General features: G+C 36.8%; 2 protein-coding genes across 4 annotated transcripts in view; one reads left to right on the top strand and one right to left on the bottom strand.

Annotated features, from left to right (window-relative positions):
• Chc (clathrin heavy chain) overlaps positions 1-13,560 on the bottom strand; it is a 28,134-nt gene extending 14,574 nt beyond the window's left edge. The window contains 9 exon segments of the mRNA XM_074092077.1: positions 61-254; positions 491-671; positions 1,061-1,257; positions 2,237-2,491; positions 3,247-3,435; positions 4,248-4,502; positions 11,976-12,201; positions 13,172-13,281; positions 13,439-13,560. Coding sequence (XP_073948178.1) covers positions 61-254; positions 491-671; positions 1,061-1,257; positions 2,237-2,491; positions 3,247-3,435; positions 4,248-4,502; positions 11,976-12,201; positions 13,172-13,216 — 1,542 coding nt within the window. The 5' untranslated portion in view covers positions 13,217-13,281; positions 13,439-13,560.
• A 707-nt stretch (positions 13,561-14,267) lies between these two features.
• Ufd1 (ubiquitin fusion-degradation 1-like) lies at positions 14,268-19,607 on the top strand. Of its 3 annotated transcripts, XM_074092088.1 has the most exons (8): positions 14,268-14,346; positions 14,458-14,595; positions 14,669-14,789; positions 15,057-15,211; positions 15,850-15,979; positions 16,675-16,817; positions 17,311-17,514; positions 17,764-19,607. In XM_074092088.1, exons 2-8 carry the CDS (start codon positions 14,593-14,595, stop codon positions 17,923-17,925), a joined length of 918 nt encoding a protein of 305 aa, XP_073948189.1. In that variant the 5' UTR covers positions 14,268-14,346; positions 14,458-14,592; the 3' UTR covers positions 17,926-19,607. The 3 variants fall into 3 exon arrangements, with proteins under 3 accessions (XP_073948189.1, XP_073948190.1, XP_073948188.1); XM_074092089.1 differs by having other exon boundaries at positions 14,292-14,595; positions 14,675-14,789; XM_074092087.1 differs by having other exon boundaries at positions 14,292-14,595.
• Positions 19,608-19,775: the final 168 nt, after the last annotated feature.

Here is a 19,775-nt window from a genome sequence, read left to right as displayed (position 1 = left end):
TTATTACACATATAGTTTGCTGTTATAAACATTTTGCTATCCAATATTAATATTATATACCTTCTTGGCATAAAGCACAATCTTCTGGAACTGGCCGGTCTCCGCGAAGCACTGAATGACCTTGCTGGCTACATTAGCGCGGAGGTACACGGAGAGCGCGAGTGTGGGGTCCACTTGCTTCACCAAGTCTCCTAGCTCCTCGGAGCACTCCAGTTTTTCCTCCTTCAACCATTTCTCTAGCAACTGCTTGCGACCTGCGTAAGCAAATGAGGGTTAATATCATGATTTTCATTCCGTTCTTTGTTATAAAATGTTGACAGTATAGTAATCTTGGTTAGGCTGTGGATACAGATGCCTTATTGTCTGTTATCGAAGCGCTCAGGAAAGACCTTTCGCTTCTATAAACATGGTTAAAATGTGGAAGTATTAATATAATTGCTTTTTACCTCTCTTTTTAAGAGCATTACTATAGTGGACGCTATGAACAAACCTTGCAGTAACACCGGCTTGCAGAGCTCGAGCGACTCGAACTTGTTGAGCTGCGCCTGGTCCAGCAGTATGCCGAAGTACTGCAGCAGCGGCGACGTCTGCCCCGGCTGCGTCGGCACCTGCTGGAAGCGCTGGATCGTCTGCGGCGTGCGCAGGATACCGCGCGGCGCCATCGCTGCCACCTTACAAAAAAAAACATTAATTTACATATAAAGTTACTAAAATAAATAAGATAGAATAAAATTCAAATTATCCGGGTCGAAGGACCGTTTATCCCAGAGGAAGTGGTCTAGGTGGACCCTTTGTCTTGAAAAAAAATTGGAATTTTGGGAATATAGTAGAAATGTAGCATCAGGGGGTCTGACGAAAACAGTAAAACTTTTTGCAATCTTCAAAGTCAAAATATCTTTATTCAATTTAGGCTATAACAAGCACCTATGAATGTCAAAAAAAATCCACCACCAGTTCGGAAAAACCTCTGTTGAGAAGAATCCGGAATATATATATTTTTCTTCGACCCGAGAAGCGTCATAAATTATCTGCCACTCCAAACTCTAGCTTTATTACTCACTTTGGCCGCCTCTCCGTACTGTCCGTTGGTGAACAGCATATTGAACTTCCTCACGAACAGCTCCTCCGCCCCGGCCAGGTTATTCCGTACGGCCAAGCGCAGCGCTAACTCGGGATTCTGCAGCACCGTGTTTATGTACGGCACTATAGAGTCCTCTTCAACAGTCACCGACAGCACTTGGCCTTTGCGGTTTACACCTACGAAAAGCAGAATACCATCGTATCAGGCTGGGTCTATTTTGTAAACGAGACAGACGGAATATTAGTCCGGATAATGTAACTCACCAAAAACATAAATGTAATAAATAAGTTCAGAGTCTAACATCTGGTAGCATGGTGTTAATTGTTTCAGTTCATTTAGCTAGTAACGACGCCATATTGACTTAAAAGTAGGGTACCGAAAGCCTATAAACTCGTAGCCTGTAAACCTGAATGGGTTTCCCTTTGGCGTAAAGTGCAAGAGAATCGTGCGATCGCTCTTTCGCTACTCATGGGTTCATAAAACACACCTTGATAGTAAAATATCTAGGAAAATAAATATTGCCACGCCAATAATATTTATCTACGTAGGATGAATAGATAGTCAGTCATGATGTCCTATGACTCATTTATTTTCAAGTAACCGAATAAATTGTTAATTACATTTTAGTATACGCAACACGGAAACTTGTTCTAAGCTAACATTCATATACAGAAGTAAAGAATGTTTTAATATAAGTCGCTTCGACGCTGTCTCGAAGGCTACCTTCATTAAGTATTCAGGTGGCGCCAGCATTTTTACATGGCAATATGAAAAATAGCTATCTTGAACTTGCATCTAATATTAGAATGCCTTTTGCCGCAAATGAATGAAATGAATTTTGCCGCGATGGGGTAAAAATAGTGCTGCCTTGTATTTTCACGCACGCGAACCCCGTTCGATAACTGAGGTCAATGACTGCTTGAACTTGAAGCTGTTATTACTATGCCTACGGTTTCACATAATTTTCTTCTTTTTTTCGCATGTTTGTGGATTTATAAAAGCCTTCACACTTGCCACCTGCGTTTAATCCTATACTACTTATATTATAAGAAATGCAAGAGCGTAGCTATATAACATATAGGATTTGATGCAACGTAAGTAAAATTGCAATATCACAACCTAATGGTTCAAGCGGGATTAGAAAGTGCGACTCACCAATAATGCCTCCAGTGGTCTCATGGGGCGCGGTCACAAAGATGGTATCCGAGGAGATTCTGTTCATGTAGATGCAGGTCCCGGTCTCGATGTCATACATGTGTATGTAGCCGTATTTGGTGATCAGATAGATGACGTCGTACTTGGGGGACACTTGCATGGCTACCGGGAAGTCGTTCTGGGCTTCGGTGGGGAAGAACACGTCCACTGCCTTCTTGGGGAAGGGCTGGTTGCCCGCGGGAGTTTGACCAACCTCTGAGAAGCGTAAACATAGATACACTCACACATAATATACAAGCTAAATAACCTACCAACAAACGTTAATAGTTCGTCAAACATGAAATGTACAGTCATAATATGCAAACCAGTATTTATGGCAAAAGAAAAAATTAACAGCTAGGTGGTGCATCGAACGAACATGTAACGAAGTTATTAAACACAGAATGTTGCGATACATAAAGAATGGAATGGATCGTAATTTTATTGTGCTACCTTATTTAAACCTGAAGTTATTAGTAATTGTACATAATTAAATCGTGTAACAAAGAATTTGCTAAGGGCGCCTCTATCCGTTTCTTACGGCTTACATATTACACAGTATCTATTATTGGCTGTTTGGAAGATCTTTTTGACCTAATTTGTGTCAATCTGGCCAATCAATCAATGCAAAGCTAGCAACATAATAGTTTTTAGCTAGCCTGGTGTCTCATACACGGGGTTTGTAGTGTTCGCGCGACCAATGGAAATTTGTGTGCAACAACTTAATTAAGAGTAGAAGTAATTCAAATGTAAGGAAATCACACGTATTTGATCACCAGTCATCTTTGCGCTCACCGCGAGGTGCTAAGGTGTAAAAGATTATTTTAAAAATAGTGCGAGAAATATTGGGGGTGTCCATTACATTGAGCGACCGCGAGTCTGCGACTTTATCGTCGGTCATCGACGGCAACGTACCGGAAGAAGCATATTTCTCCCACTATCTAAATGAGGCATAAATTACAAACACATACCAATAACATGTAGTTTGCCGCCCTGAGCGCTGCGCACAGCGAAACAGAACAGCGTGGACGGTTCCGCATTGCCCTCAGCCTTAAAGGTGGCGAAGGAGGCCGCGTGCCCTTCGATAGGTTGGGAGCACTTGCGCTCCACAGAGTACAGCTGCATCGCGCCTACTACGCGGTTCTGCTGCGCGGAGATGCCTGGTGCAGAAGTATACTAGTTAGTTCCTGGGACATGAACATAATCATTGTCCGTTACCGATAGATCGGTCTCGGTGCTATGCCGATATTGGGAAGAGATGGTCACAGCTTAGAAGCAGCTGCGCATGCAAATATGTGGATGGAGTAACTATATTACATAGACCAAAACCTGTCTCAATAAAAGAGGCCATATTGCCTAACTAAAGTGTGGGCGCAATGGCATTCATCACCTATTTCTATCTTTATCTTATACTATTTGACAGGAAATGGTGAATGCAATAGTGGTTCCAATTGCGTTAGATAATATGGCCAGCAACAAGCTTAGAAGAGAAATCAATGGACTACGCAAGCTAAAATCTATCTCACTCTTACGCGAAATGTAATTAAACGCAATCGTTTGAGAGTTTTAAGAAAGGAGTCCATAGTGCTTTAAACGCCATAGATAGTGAATTGATAAGAATCAACGGTAGGGACAAATAGTACCACCGACACTACGCTTCAGAAACGCCCGCAGTAATGTGCGGCACGGCGTGAAAGAGATAATTGACTTTCGCGCAATCCACCATGACCAGAGGGAAACGCCTTTTATTGTAAACAATAACAAGTGCGTAATAACACTTCAAACTGACCCCCAACTAATGTTCGCTTAATAATGTCAACTTATAATGTCTCTTTGCATTGTGTTGGGAACGAAAAAGGTTCAAAATAGTCCAAATCCAGCTTCTTATTCTCCGTTTGATATCTGCTGTTCCATAAACGCAAATTATTTAAACTTACATTATGTTATACAGAATAATCAATTAAAGACTTACCAACAAGCAACAACCACTGTTGCTTCGGGTCAGTCCTGTAGTTGATAATCTGACAATCAGACAGTGACGAGTGCCTGTCAAACATCTTGACAGGCGTGGAGTCTCCCTCCATGGACCAGTGGTAGACGGACATCTTGGTCACAAGAGCCAGGGTGTTCAGGGAGATCCACTTCCAGAAGACCACGTCTTCTGTCATAGTGTGCGCCTTCATTTTTGACTTCATCTCGATGTTGAAGATCTGCAGGGTTTTTTGGGCTGTAAAAGGAAGTTGTATAAGTATAGATGGCTACAATTTGACGTCAGTCTACATTTTTGGTAATACTGATACTTCAGTGCAGGCAATAATTATACCTCAATAACAATTGTAGATGATATGATACTTGGCATTTTCCAACCATACAATAATGTTAAGCCCTTTTAGACCTCTATCGTAATAAGTAACAAATATGACGAGAAAACTCCTTTTAGAAGTATGTAACTACTTCTTTAAGGTTCTAAATTTCTAATGATGCTAAAAATTTTCATTTGGCGACTTTGTGCTTTCACATTTGTCTTGTTTATTTCCTCTATTGCGTAAACTTTTCGCCCACTTTTTTAAAAGCAGATGTTTCGTGTATACAGGTGCCAAATGCGTAATAACATATATATTCTATATTATGGCTACATCTTAATTTCCCGTCGGTATTTTTGTCATTAAAGTAATGATAATATATAATTTGCCAATCGGGAACCGCGACTCGGCTTATATATACCTAGCTCAGTGCGCCCCTGTTTAGCACGTAAAGAACGGTCTCCACTGAGCGAGCCGACGCGCTAGGCAAGCGCTTGAGGCATGATTTTATACGATACAGGGCTCAAAATCGCACCGAAAATGGCTGCCGCGCGAGACAGCTCGCTCAGTGGAGACCAGGCTTAAGAAGCAAGATCCATTGAGCGAGCCGCCCGGATCGATCAAGGTCATGACGGGGCGGGTATGAAAAGAGAAAATCGAAAAGATGATCTAATTACCTATAGATATGAGTTATATCCCGTGATACCAGCATAGATTTCGAGATAAAAAAATTAACTTTGACATGATTCATCACGATGCTGATATTGGAAACGGATCGGATGTACTGTGTGAATTATTATAATAATTCAGGAATAACAATAAAGTATAACAAAACATTGTTCTCCTTAAACAATACTAAAATAACCCGAACAAAGACTGAATATAAGGAGGTCAAAGTCGAAAATATCAAAACAAACGATCAAGATAAGCTTTTTGTTCAAGAGTATTGTCTCAAGTGTTCATAATGACTCAGTATGCAGTAATCCACAGACATACGCATTATCATCCATCACCAAGAGCGGAACCGTTTTTTTTTTAAATAACAGTGGCAAAGATGATGTTTGTTAAGAATAATCATGAATAATACTATCATACTTAAAGTGACAAAAGTCCACATTGGGCCTGTAACTAAACATGTTTAGTTTACCTAGGCAAGATAAAATGAAAAGTTATAACAAAGACCCTATAAAAGATTAGATTATGTTGCGATCTTTCAGAATGTGATAATGGTAATACGTCCCCCGGGAAAGCCGTTTCACAGTTCAAATAGCGATGCCTTTGGCAAGCATTCAAGTGAGAATGAACGAACATGTCATTAGATACTAATATACTCGTATATAGGTAATACATGCTTGATTCCGGGCATTAATTGACAAGATTTCATATTCCTAAGACTATAATTTGATTCGTTCTCTGTATTCTGTTTGGAAAGAGAAAAGCGCTGATATTTTTAAAATTTCGCTACAGCTATTAATTAATTTATTACAATTTTTTTAAGATGTGCTTATTCTAAAAGGGCATAACTCCAAAACTACGACACAATAGATCCATTACTTTTGTCTAGTCTCTTAAAAAAAAGATCACGTAAATCTGACGTAGACGTTGCATAGAGACAATATCAAAATTATGACAGCTCCTTTTTCTGGTGATAAAGGCAAAGGAAACATATCTATTCTGTTGTAGTGTTGGCAAATTCAGACATATTTTTTCAATTTTTTGTATTTTTTTTAATATGGAGAAATCAATTATAATAAATATTTTCCCATGTTCAGGAGGCAAAACTCTTTCGATTCCTGTAGTAATTAACAGATGTTAATAAATGAAATCTTGTTAATTATATACGAATGCTCACAGCGCAAGCCTGCCACATTTACATTTTATTTGCCCCGATATCGGATCGAAAAATGTGAAAACGCTCTAAAGCTAAATAGACGGACGGAAGAAAAATACGTAGGTACACAAGATGTAAATGCTTTATGGTCTACAATTATATGTCCAAACACCTTCGTTTTCCTAGGTGTACATAACTTGAACTCAAAATGTTTGTGGAACACTGCTATACTGGTCCTTTGAGCTGGCAACAAATTTACAATTCCTCTGATGGTTGGACGTTACCACCAGGTGACCCGCTTGCTTGTCGTTTTATAATGCATCAGCCATGAATTATCTGAATGTGGGTAATAATAACCAAATCGATACGGGAAAATGTTTCTAAGTAATCCTGTTTAACCTTACATTTCCCCCACTTTTTCGTGAAAGGCGAGGGTACCTATGTCTACACTCATGTCATAATTAGTTACTTTCTTAGAGGCACTTTCACATAAATACGACACAAACACTCAAAGCATTCTCCATATGGCTATGTTGCTGTATTTTTCGGCAAACAGAGAGGAAAGCGCGCCTCGCTAAAGTGCGACGGAATCTCATTCGAAATAAGAGCTTTAATGATTTACAGAAGTATTTACAGAAGATATATACGGGGTTGGATGGGATATCGTAATTCGTAAACTTATTCTCATTACATCCCGTAACAATATACAATACAAAGACTCTTTGTTGTACACCAGACATAGTAAGCGATACAGAAAACAAATACACACAATATATTATTATGTAGTGCAAAATATTGCTTGCCAATACAAACAAACGCTCCTCTCTCACATTTATTGGCTATAAATAGGTTCCACATCACAATATATTGCTGATCACAAACAAATCAGCACCCGTTTTCAGGAATTGAGTTATTTGAAGGGCTCTGTTTAGAAATTTAAGCAGGCCACAACAGCGTGGAACGTCGAAATATATCGAGCAATTCGAGCAATGAATAAAGATATAATTTAGCGGTCGCCTCTGAATGGACATGACTGGAATTTTAAGCAATTCCCGGCCATAAAAAACTTTTATGTCTACCAAAGTTATTTTAGTTTGTTCGCTTTTATATGGGACTAATAACATCTCAGCGTTTCAAAAAGAAAATTGGCTCTCGGTAAATGCCAAAGCTCTGCTTGCCGATCTGCTACGAGTTGTGATTAAACGGTCGAGCGAATAGTCAGACGTAAGTTCAAACAAATTGATGGATGTGTTGGAGCTAGATACAAGCAGTAAGGCGGACTTTCTATTGTGTAAGAAAGCTGAGCGGTAACAAGGGTATTCCTCCTATCGGGATTACTTCGTTCTTGAAGGGCTAGTGATTGATCATGTGTTTGTCTGTACCTTACGAAACTCTATCAACAATTTAACCGTATTTAAAATTCCGAATTGCTAGTTTTGACAAAGGTATCACAAAATGGGTTTAGAACATTTCAGCCAGTGGTTCGTGTAGCTTAGTCAAGATGAAGCAAATACATATATATTTGATTTATAACATTGCTGTAATAATTATTTCAGCGAGAAATTAGATGTAATAACCGTTTCTTTAAAAAAAAATGGTTTGGTTTAGTTTTTTAAAATGAATGAAATTTCAAGCTCAAGTCGAGGCCCTATATCGTGCGTGTAACCCCCCACCCCCCACCCCCGATAGTAACGCAGAGTTTGGGAATTAGACAATATATTGTCGATACCCCACAGGGGGACGCACGATACCCCACAGGGAGACGCACGATACCCCACACTATAGGGTTAGTTGAGAAAAAATCACCCCTACTTTACCTACGTCTATGGGAGGTGCAATAAGATTATTTTTTTTTATTATTCATGCCAAATTACAGCTTTCTAGTACTAACGGTATCTGAGCTTAGCCGCGGTTAGACAGAGAGTCGGTCAGACATGGCGAAACTATAAGGGCGCCTAGCTGACTACGGAACCCTAAAAAATGACAATGATGAAGCGCAAAGTTCGGAAGTCACGCGGATGTTTAGCTGGCTACATCTTCATATTTTTTTGTTTAATTAACAAAAAAAATACCTGTCCAATATATTCTGATGAATGATCTAATTGACTGACTAATTAGGACTTTGAAGACCTGAACCCTTAGATCCAGAACCTATCTTACGCTCAAATGAAGATATAGTTAATTAATATGTTTACCTAAGTTCTTAAGCTGAGTTTAGACTTGCAAGAAAAATCGTGCAAGTTGCATTACATTGCGTGCGGCGCTCGATTGACCACTACAAACTCGTTGGCTTTATGGCCTCACAAAGTAATGCAACTTACACGATTTTTCTTGCTAGTCTAAACTCGGCTTTAGACTAAGCCATTATTATTATTACATTCGAACTGAACTACGTACGTACGAACTGAATAACGTACTATATTAGAAAGAACTTTCACATTCTACTCTACACCAGAAGTATAAAATCATCTCTTTTTTTTCTACATTGAATAAATTAATGTAATGTTTAATTTTCTTTAAGTACCTCAAAACGAAGTGTCAGGTTCATCAAACGAGCCACAGGCCACAGGGCGTGTTGCCAACAAAAGAGCGTATTCGAAATTCGGGGTAATGGATACGTGACTCATTGCCAGATGCATTATCTGAACAGGGACTAGGTTATGCGTGATGTAACCAAATCAATTACAACGTTGCGGACAGGCTTGACAAAATGATACAGGCAGTGAAGTGAACATTTGAGTTTCAATGGGAAATGTTAATAGTTCGAACCAACATACAATGTCTACGTAAAAAAAAATGTTTCTAAGAGACCTTATGTAAATTGCAGCCTGTCTTTAAAAAAAACCGCATTAAAGGGATCCTGTACAGCGCACCTAAACAATCCCCACCCACCCGATCCAGCACTCAGCAAGCATTTTGCTAATAAAAAATTGCCAAGTGCGAGTCGGACTCGCACACCAAGGGTCCCGTAGAAATGTGGAGACTTCTATGAATATCCTGTGTAAGTATTCCACTCCTAAGCATAATGTATGCAGTGTGGGGTAATTTTAGTGGGTTACTGACATAGACAGACAGACATGAAAAAATAAGATTTTCAGACTTTTTTATTGAATGTTGCTATAAGAGCCATCTTCATACCAAATTTCAAGTTTCTAGGACTTCCGGAAGTACCCTTTAGGTTTTTCGGCTACGGTAATTTATATGGAAACACTTGTTTCATTACAACTGAATACTTTATTTTTCTGAAGTGTCATGAAAATTAATTCATTAGTAAATAAGTAAATTAACTTTAGAACTTTCAATAGTTCATTTCTGCATGAAGTCATCCTCAAGCTTGTTTGTTTTGAAGCCATGTCCATGACTGATAATATATTTTACCATTTGAATCTAGTTGGTAACAGTTACTAGTCCCTTAAATAATAACATAAAAACCGGCCAAGAGCGTGTCGAACACGCCCGATATAGGGTTCCGTAGCCATTGCGAAAAAATTAAGTAATATTTTTTTAAGGATTTCGTATTTTGTACGGAATATTCCAAGTTTAGGTATATTTCATACCTTAGGCTGCTATTTACTCTTAAACTACTAACAATTCTCAAGAAAACTTAACCGTTATAGTTTTCCTTGTAAGTTTGATATACTTACTACCATTCTGAATTTTTTCAAATTTTCCACCCACCGGTTTAGATTTTAGAGGGGAGGGACGCTCGATTTTAATGAAAATTTGCATTTTAAAGTTGAATATTTTGCGAAAAAATCACTAAATGTAAAAATCGTTTCAGCAACCGCCTAATGGTTTTAAAAAACCTATGCAACGATACCCCACACTACAAGGTTGAATGAGAAAAAAAAACATCCCCACTTTACGTCTATGGGAGGTAGTACTCTAAAAAAATTTTTAAAAATTGTTTATTGTACTATTTTGTCGGCATAGTTTACATATAGGTATTCTAGCATTGTTAGTCCCTGAGCAAAGCCGCGGACGGATAGACATGGCGAAACTATAAGGGTTCCGTTTTTGCCATTTTGGCTACGGAACCCTAAAAAGGAAATAAAGTAAAAAAAATATGACCTGAGTATTTTAAAATTACACTTTACAACAATAATATTCTGATTAGTGAGACCAGTGATAGCTAGATGTTTTCTTACTTTTCACATTATGGTATGGATTATGAATAGAATAGAATAGAATAAGCCTTTATTAACACAAAAAAACACCACTTGAATCTACACTATACTAATAATAAGTACTATACAGGTAAACTTTGCACATTTGTATGTAGAGTAGAGGGCACTTATAGAACTACTGCATGAATTTCATTTCAACTATATTTCATTAATGCAGGCTGTAATTGAAATTGTGATACAATGTTTCAGGCACAGTTAATGCTGGATAATATAATGCATTACATTTTCTGGCATTAAATATGCTTGAAGCACTAATTTTGTATCACTATTTAAAATTCAACCTGTCATAACATACAATATTCCTGATTAACTGACAAATAAAGTTAATTTGAATTTGAATTTTAAAATAGGCTATTTTTTATCCCTGGAAGGAGAAAATTTCCCACAGAAAACAAAGTTGAATCTAGTAGTACATAAATTGTAGTTGCTGAAAATACAAAAAGGCAGGCTGAACACAAACTCGTCCACACAACTTATTTTCTGCAATGTGGGTGTTAACCCTTAAATTTTTTTGAAGAAAACTTAACACAACAAAAGAAACTTTAGTGATGTCACTTGTACTAACTACACTTATGAGACACTATCTTGAGCTCCACAAGCCTTATGTTTTTTAAAATGTTTTCTAGTTATTGTATATTTAATATAAATAGTTAGTAATGGGAAAACTTGTAATAATAAATACAATAATTGGGAAGTAAAAATTTCCAAAGATCAATAGTATCAATAGTGACACATTATTTTATTCAACATCTCATGCCCTCTGTAGGTCATGGGAAGTCTGCGCAGTCTTTATTATGTGCTTTATCTTGAAATTATAATAATAAATTTGTGATAAGAAAACAATGAACAAAAGCATAAACAATAACAAAGTACCTAACATAGTATATACCATAGAATTGAGGCATATTCAAGAACCCAACAAGGATATAGTAAGACATTTAAAATGATTCATAGTTAAAGCAGTAATTTTCAAAGCCTTCTGGACCACAAGCAGCACATCTAAAATGAATGTACCAGTTTGGGAATCGGCTTGCCTGATGTTACTTCTTAAGATACCAGGTAGGTATAAGAAAATACCATATTAGGACTTTCATGGCTCATACTGATTTCTGGAGCCCACCTGATATCTGCTGGTGATCCATGGCTTAGGTAATGTTGAGTCAAAGAATTAAATGAATTTATTTATAACTGACAGCCAGTCTAGTGAAAAAAAGAGACTAAGGGGCTATTTCACCATCCATTGATTAGTGCTAACTGACGGTTAAATCTGATGCTGTCTCCGTCTATTCAAACAAAACAAATAGAGACGGCATCACACCTAACCGCCAGTTAACACTAATCAATGGATGGTGAAACAGCCCCTAACTACAATATTTTACCTTCAACTCCAGCTTTTCCTTTCAACGCAATAACCTTGCTGGCTGGGTTCATGATGGCAGAATCAGCACTAATGGGCCTCCGGATAGGATTGGTGGGGTCAGCCATGTCGATGATGACAACCTCTGCAGTCTCACCAACCTTCTCACGGACACAGATGAACTTGTCTGACTCCATCGTGAGAGTGTTGAAGGATATCGAGGCTGGATTAATGCCGACATTTGTGAGCTGTGACAATAATAATGCTAATTAGAAAGTACAGGGTATAAATATGATAAATCTTAATTTAGTTGTCAGTTTTCAGAAAATTATCAAAAGACAGATACATGATAAGACAGACATACTTCCTGTAACAAAGTACTTGTGTACAGTCGAGTTCATAAACTTGTGAGAAAAAATTTGATCAAAAACATCTGACCACAACTCTATTGTTAACGGCGTAGAAGCGTGTTCAGAAATTTTTGCTCACAAGTTTATGATCTCAACTGTACAATGTGATACTTCACTAATATAAAAATTAAAGATTACTTTATTTCAAATGACTTGATTTACATAATATAATCTATGTTCACTGACATTTAAATTTGTTGGTATTACATCAATAATATTTAAATTTGTACCCATAGAAATTCATTCAAACATGTATAATGATACTATAATTTTGATGTAGGAATTCATTTATTAATAAATTCTCATGAGCTTGTTCTAAACTACTTTTGTATTTAAAAGTTAAGATTCTTATAAGATTCCAATAAGTACCTTGTCTAGTTGGGTAACATACCTACACCTACTAAAAATTTCCTCTTGAGATTCATGAATGAAATGCTACTATCAATGAAAAGTCGTAACGTGTAAGGAAACTTCATTCATACGGAAATGTTGGCAGGTGTAGTGGGTATGCAGAGGACTTTCAAGTAAAAGTGCATCATTGACCTGGATTTGGCATTTTGGCAACGATTCGGTAAAACATATGATCCAGAAAATGTGGAACAAATCAATACCGGGCGCCCACTCCCGACGCAGCCAGGGGGTGGAAACTGACAAGCATAATTGCGCAATATCACCACCACGGCTACAACCACCTCCGAAATAACAAAGGAATGTACTTAACTACCATCATACACCCCCTGATACCTAACATAAATCTATCTCCACCGCCGAGGCGCTATCGGCAACTCAAATCGATGGGCGTACGTACCTGCAGGTGCTCCTGGAAACGAATAGGCAACATTTGCGCCGCCATGGCTGGTTGCTTCTCGCCCTAACTAGACCGATATTTAATTACACGCGACCCCTCGAAATCGCAGTCTGAAATGATAACACAAAAAAAATCTTTTCACTGCTGTCTCATCGGAAAACACTTTTGACAATCAACATGGCGTTGCTCGAAAACGAATATGACAACGGCCGGAAACTTTATAATAATTTATAGATTTTTAAATGTCCTAGTAATTTCTTCACTCACACAATCGATTGAATTCTACATTAAGAAAAATACGAATTGATAATTTCTTCGATTTGGGGAGAAATTACGAAAAATTCTACAACAGCACCCGCAGCTGCCACATATACAAATGAAATGGCAGATATTAGAAAGAAAAAGAAAGGTAGACTGAGTGATGAGTAATCGATGCATTCATTTTCTTGTTCCAATAAGACAAATAATTATTATTTTGGTTAATTTACTAGAACTTTAATAATGAACTTATATTTATTTAATTTATAATATTTTTAGATCATTTATTTCCATGAAAGAAAATAATTCAAAAAAGTATTATTAGCTTGGCAACATTTGCAATCTGATAGGGTAGCAATAGCAACTTTGAGTATTTATCTAGATTTAAGTAGTATCCATTTATTGATGATTTCAAATTTATTTTAGACATATTTAAATAAATAGTAGTAGATTGGACAACAAGAGCATAGAACGAGCCATTTTACCCGAAACGTTCATATAACCCGAGGGGTACGGCGAGCGTGGATAGACACGTCGAGGGGAAAATGGGTTTTAATGCTCGAGTTTTACACTGCTTTTCACTTAGATAGCGAGGAAATGAAATAGCAACAGTGGAAACAATGATTCACTCTCTATGTACCTTTTATTTTTTGTGCATTATTGTAATAATTCCAGTTTTTAATTTTACTGATTTATTATGATTGATTTGATTGATTTTTAGTTTTATATAAATTAAAAACTATTAAAAAAATATATAGAAACTTTTTTGTTTGTGGCTGTTGACACCTGATTATCTTGGTCTTAAGTTGGTCGTAGACGAAGATTTTATTTTATGCCCTAGAACATAAAAAGTCATTTTATTTATGTCGCCTAGATAGATACAGCATAACACGAACTTTACGAGCATGAATTGAGAAGTAAAAAACAATATTGTAGTGTATTTTCATCAATGCAAATTGTGTACAATATTGTTTTAATAGAATTTTGTTTTTTGGCACTGACAACGTTGTTTTGGTCTGTCATTTCAGTTAGCTAGCCAGCCAGCCTTCCGTCAAATCGTTCATGTTTATTTTCCTGTTAATAGATAAGATCAGTCCGTGCATGATTTTGCAATAAATTAAAGGTTTTTGTCTTGCACGGTAAATTTTATAGAAAATCACAAAATGGTATGACTATATGATTATAAATCAACTAACTGTGATAGGTTTTCTTTAAGTAGCGTAACATACACAATTTTAGTTTCAGTTTGGGTTCAACATGTTTCACGAAATATCGAGACCTTTCAACATGACCTACAGATGTTTCTCAGTATCCATGCTGCCTGGCAATGAACGGCAGGACGTTGAGAGAGGTGGCAAAAGTAAGAACAATCATTATAATACTCTAAATCAACTGAAAATCATACACAGATATCCCTTTGTTCCTCAGCAGTTTTAAATCTCTCCACATTAATTAACTATTATTGTATTTAAGACCAGTATCACCTTCATAATAAATAATAAGTGTTTAGCCACTACTTTGATTGTTGAAGAAGTTCACAATCTTCGTGTATATCCTAGTGATTATTTTATCAAATATAGAATTTAATAAAACCTGTCCAGCTTCATTAAATCATTTTGTGTTCCAGTAATCATGCCTCCTTCAGCACTGGAGCAGCTGACGAGACTAAACATTGAATACCCTATGATCTTCAAACTGACCAACAAAAAGACAAAGCGATCAACACACTGCGGAGTTTTAGAGTTTGTGGCTGATGAAGGAAAGGTGTATTTGCCACACTGGGTAAGAAATAAAAAAAATGCTATTCATTACATCTCAAGTACAATAATGTATTCCCACTTGCATAGTTTTCTCATGTACTTGTCATAATATTGTGACCTTTTATATGGTAATAAATTCAGGGCCAAAAACTCAACAGTTGGGTTAGGTCAAATTTGTAGCCTGATTTCATTATGACTAATTGAATTTTGAGATAATTTTTGGAGTTCCCATACATAGCTACAATGTCGAGACTTGGATAGTTTGTATTGCACATAACTAATGTTAGGTAGTCACCAAACTGCCTGCTTGATAACAGGGTATAATTATGTATGACGCAGAAAAATACTGCTACCAGATACAAACATAACAAAGTGTGGCAGTGGATGTGTTAAACTTGGATATAAAAGAAAATAGTAACCAATTGAATTGTAACTGTTTATAGACTAGCCGAAACTTAAAAATAAAAGCTAAAACTAAAACAAATTATTTAAATACGGCAAGGTTCCAAAGATGCTGCCAGCATTCCGTCTCCAAATAGCTAAGATAATTATTTGTCTGAGGAAGCTGCCAGTTTTTTTTATTATTTTGTTTTTTTTGCTTATTTTACTGATCACATTTATTTTTGTGTTATTCCTATTTTTATTACTGAATATTCTCAGATGATGGCAAATATGGTGATGGAGGAAGGGGCCTTGCTGCAGATTGAGAGTGTCTCGCTTCCAGTTGCCACATTCTCTAAATTCAAGCCACTATCTGAAGACTTCTTAGACATAAGCAACCCAAAAGCAGGTACATTTTCTATATTTCCTTCAAGTAATAAATAATGATAAGGTAGTTGACAGTTCATGCTATTCAATAATAATTCCAAAATGCAACTCAATTAAAAAATGACTGGACTCATTTTAAATTAACTCCAAAATTTGATTTGAATATTTTGTTGATTGATTTGAGAATAAAGCAACTTCGCAGCTGCTGTTGCCATCGTAAAGAATATTTTCAATTTCAAACTTTTTTGTTTTTTCACTTGTTGCTTTTGTTTAGCAACCAAAATAAAAATAAAATAAAAATAGCCTTTATTCGCTGATAATAAAATACATCAAATAGTTTGTTGACACCAGCCACATTCGTATCAGGTTGTCTCCAGGACATAGGCCTCCTCCAGCTACTGCCATTCTCCTCTATCCCTTGCTTTTCTTCTAAACTCTTTAGGCAGGTCATCCTCCCTGTTTAGCAACCACTACTGTACAAATCAAGCCTAGAAAATTAAAATAGTTTCTTTAGCCACACTTGCATATCGTCACTACCTCGAAAAAAATCTTGTATCTTAAATCAATATGTCAACAAAATTCAACCTTGAAAGTTCATAAAGTTCACTCACAAAAATTATCTGTTTCGATGTACGAGTTTTTCAAAGTAGTGGTGATTTTAAAGGATTGCATATAGAAGAATTTCTAGCTGGTTTTCAAATATAATATCTGTTTCAGTACTTGAGAACTGCCTGCGGAACTTCTCATGCCTCACAACAGGGGATGTGATTGCCATCAAGTACAACTCCAAGGTTTATGAGCTGTGTGTCCTGGAGACCAAGCCTGGAAATGCTGTCATCATCATTGAGTGTGATATGAATGTAAGCCAAGTTTTAACATTTTGTTAATTTGATTTAGATTTAAGAGTTTATTAATTAGTTTTTAATTTCCTCGACTTCTGGATGAATATTAGAAATACATTGATTTTGTTATGGTAAAACATGTTGCTAGACTTTTCTGTTATATCACAACTTTTTTTGGTGACAATATGGTATTTGACAACTCCTTAATTTTTCATATCCTATATATTATTACTATGAAAATATAGATTGCAGTGCAACCAATTTTTAGAGAAGAAAAAAAAATGGTTAAAAATTTAAGTTACTTAGTGATTTTTTGAAAAATCTATATACATCTCTCCTTTTCTAAAATGCTTTTCTCTATGCAGTAGGTATTGCGTGTACTTACGTGTAGCGTCACGTGTTGTAAAGGCACAAGCGCTGGTTGTAAAAAAAAATTAGAAAAGTTAAAAACCGCGCTAAAAACAGACTCAACATTTTGTTTACTAGCCAACTTCACTTATCCCCGTAACAGGTAGAATTCGCGGCGCCAGTGGGTTACAAAGAAGAGCACACCGCGAGCCCCGAGGCCGGGCCGGCGGCCGAGGACCCCGCCGAGCTGATGCCTGAGCCGAGTGGCTTCGTGGCGTTCCGCGGCGAAGGCAACCGGCTCGACGGAAAGAAGAAAAAACAAGTCAGCGAGAGCGACTCGGAGCCACAGCCGGCACAGAGTCGGCAGGTATGTGGATTGAGGGCGGAGCTCAAATAAAAATTCTGAGGACGGAGCTCAAATAAAAATTCTGAGGACGGAGCTCAAATAAAAATTCTGAGGGCTAGCACTTCCATACAACTTTTCATCCACTACACAGTTTAGTTAGCCGATAAATAAGTTGTATGTGTTTGTTAGCCCAAACTAGCGCATACAAATACGTTTTTTTATGACCTCTGGTTCCGCTCTTGCTAAATCCATCTTCATCCATTGTTTCAGCCTTACGTACGCGGTATTCCGGACTACGACTACGAAATCGGCACGATTCGGTTCATGCGCAACACGCGGCCTGCGAGCGCCAACGAAGAAACTCCTCAGGAACCCTTCCAGGCGTTCAAAGGAGAAGGGTTCACGCTACGCACTGCTAAGTCCAAGAATTAAGTAGTACAAGCAGACAAGCTGCCATTAAGGACGGAGCCCGTCGTATCGCCTAACGATGTTTGTCTAAATGTAATGGTCCTAACATCTGAAACTGAAAATATTTCAGAACCTCTCATGCATTGGTTACTTAGAATGGGTGAGGTTAGGTTTATTTTTATAAATTTCCTGAATAGTCGATGGTTTCAGTACTTATAATTAACAATTAGGACAATCGACAATAGAACAAACATTAAATTAGGACAAACAACCATTTGGCGATATGATTAGACCCATTAAGGACATCTAGAAAAGTAGCATTTATTGGAAACATAAAGCTTGTCTCTTTCGCACATGCTAATAGGTGGAAAGGGGTGGTAAGGGCATTACTAAGTGATTCGATGAACATTAAGATTGATTAGATTTGCTGATAAATTGTCCTCTATAACGCCAATTACAGAGTTGCCAGCTGTGTAAATGTGTAATTTTCCGAAATATAAAAACGGTAAGGTTATTTTAACTCCCTTCAAATAAGATTTTTAATTCATTTGTTTGCCTTTTTACCAATTCTGCAGTCACGATCTTTAATTTGGGACCCACTCTAGAACGAATATTTATCATCTTGTGTGACAATTCATAATGGATCACAAATTAAAGATTGTGACCATAAAATACTGACACATTTGTTATTATTTGGTATTTTTATTCCATGTCATTATTTTCATGTTTTGAAATTTTCGCCGCATTGGTATACTGCTTTGAGTATTTATCTTTTCTAGATAAATACTCAAAGGTATACTGCAATGCTGTAAATTTTCATTGATAAATATATAAATGAAATACATTTGTCAAGAAAAAAATATAAATTTATACATTTTTATTTGCCAAAATCCCTGCGCCATCGCCTCGTTAGTTCAGGTGCAATATTATTTTTACAAAATTAATGCACATTCGAAACAAATTAAGTACGTAAAGAATGAAAGTTACCAAAATTTTACAAACTAGCAACATTTGACACTGGCGGGGAGTGAAATTGTTAGCAAATACAATCTTTATTAATGTTCTGTGAATCATACTATGCGAACAATCCCTCACGTGCTGTTTTTTCCACTGTAGGCGGAAGGGTCTCCCCACGTCTATCGCCGCGGAATCGGCAACAGCCGATAAAAAAAAAGCATTATGTTATATGTATGTCTATTAAAATAAGAGCCTAAATGACGTTGGTTAACGCGTCGGCCAAGCCGATCTGAGCCAAATCATGTTTTTTTTAGCTCTTATTCCGAGGAGATAAAGCTTTTTTTCTATCGGTTTTTGTCAATTCCGTTTTGAATGGGTAAACAAGACTAAGGGGCTGTTTCACGACCCATTGATTAATTTTATTTGATGGATAAATTTGATGCCGTCTCCGTCTATTCGAACAAAACAAACAGAGACGGCATCACATTTTATCCGTCAAATAAATTGAATCAATGGATGATGAAACAATATTTTTGAGAGAATTATTTCTCCTAGCTCAGTTTTGGCAATTTTTTCAATTTGTCATTCCATTATTATCTGTAATTGAAGTTTATTTGCTAGAGAAATAAACTGTTAAAAGTATGTTTTGCACTGGCTTTTATCCATTAACTAGATTTTATATAACAGCACTTGATGTGTGATTGTATTGTAAAAGATTCTGTTGAATAAATATATGACATGATCTCTAACTTGGTTTGTTGCTCTGTTTCATAACACCTGTCACCTAAACAATAGTTTATACAAAACCTTTTTAAAATGTAATTTAAAGACACTGATCTTATTATACTAATAAATAATATTATACCGATATATTTCGGAACATTTGTTTGTTTCACGGTAAAATGGGTGAATGGTTC

This window comes from Choristoneura fumiferana, chromosome 9, assembly GCF_025370935.1.
Source record: "Choristoneura fumiferana chromosome 9, NRCan_CFum_1, whole genome shotgun sequence".
Lineage (NCBI taxonomy): Eukaryota > Metazoa > Arthropoda > Insecta > Lepidoptera > Tortricidae > Choristoneura > Choristoneura fumiferana.
The sequence above is the reverse complement of the archived record's forward strand: the minus strand, read 5'-3'. Positions and strand labels throughout refer to the sequence as shown.

Excerpts from the sequence above, each read along its gene's own strand:
- Ufd1 (XM_074092088.1), top strand. Across the intron at positions 16,818-17,310 it reads TCATTGAGTGTGATATGAAT|GTAGAATTCGCGGCGCCAGT; the intron begins GTAAGCCAAGTT and ends TCCCCGTAACAG. Across the intron at positions 17,515-17,763 it reads AGCCGGCACAGAGTCGGCAG|CCTTACGTACGCGGTATTCC; the intron begins GTATGTGGATTG and ends CCATTGTTTCAG.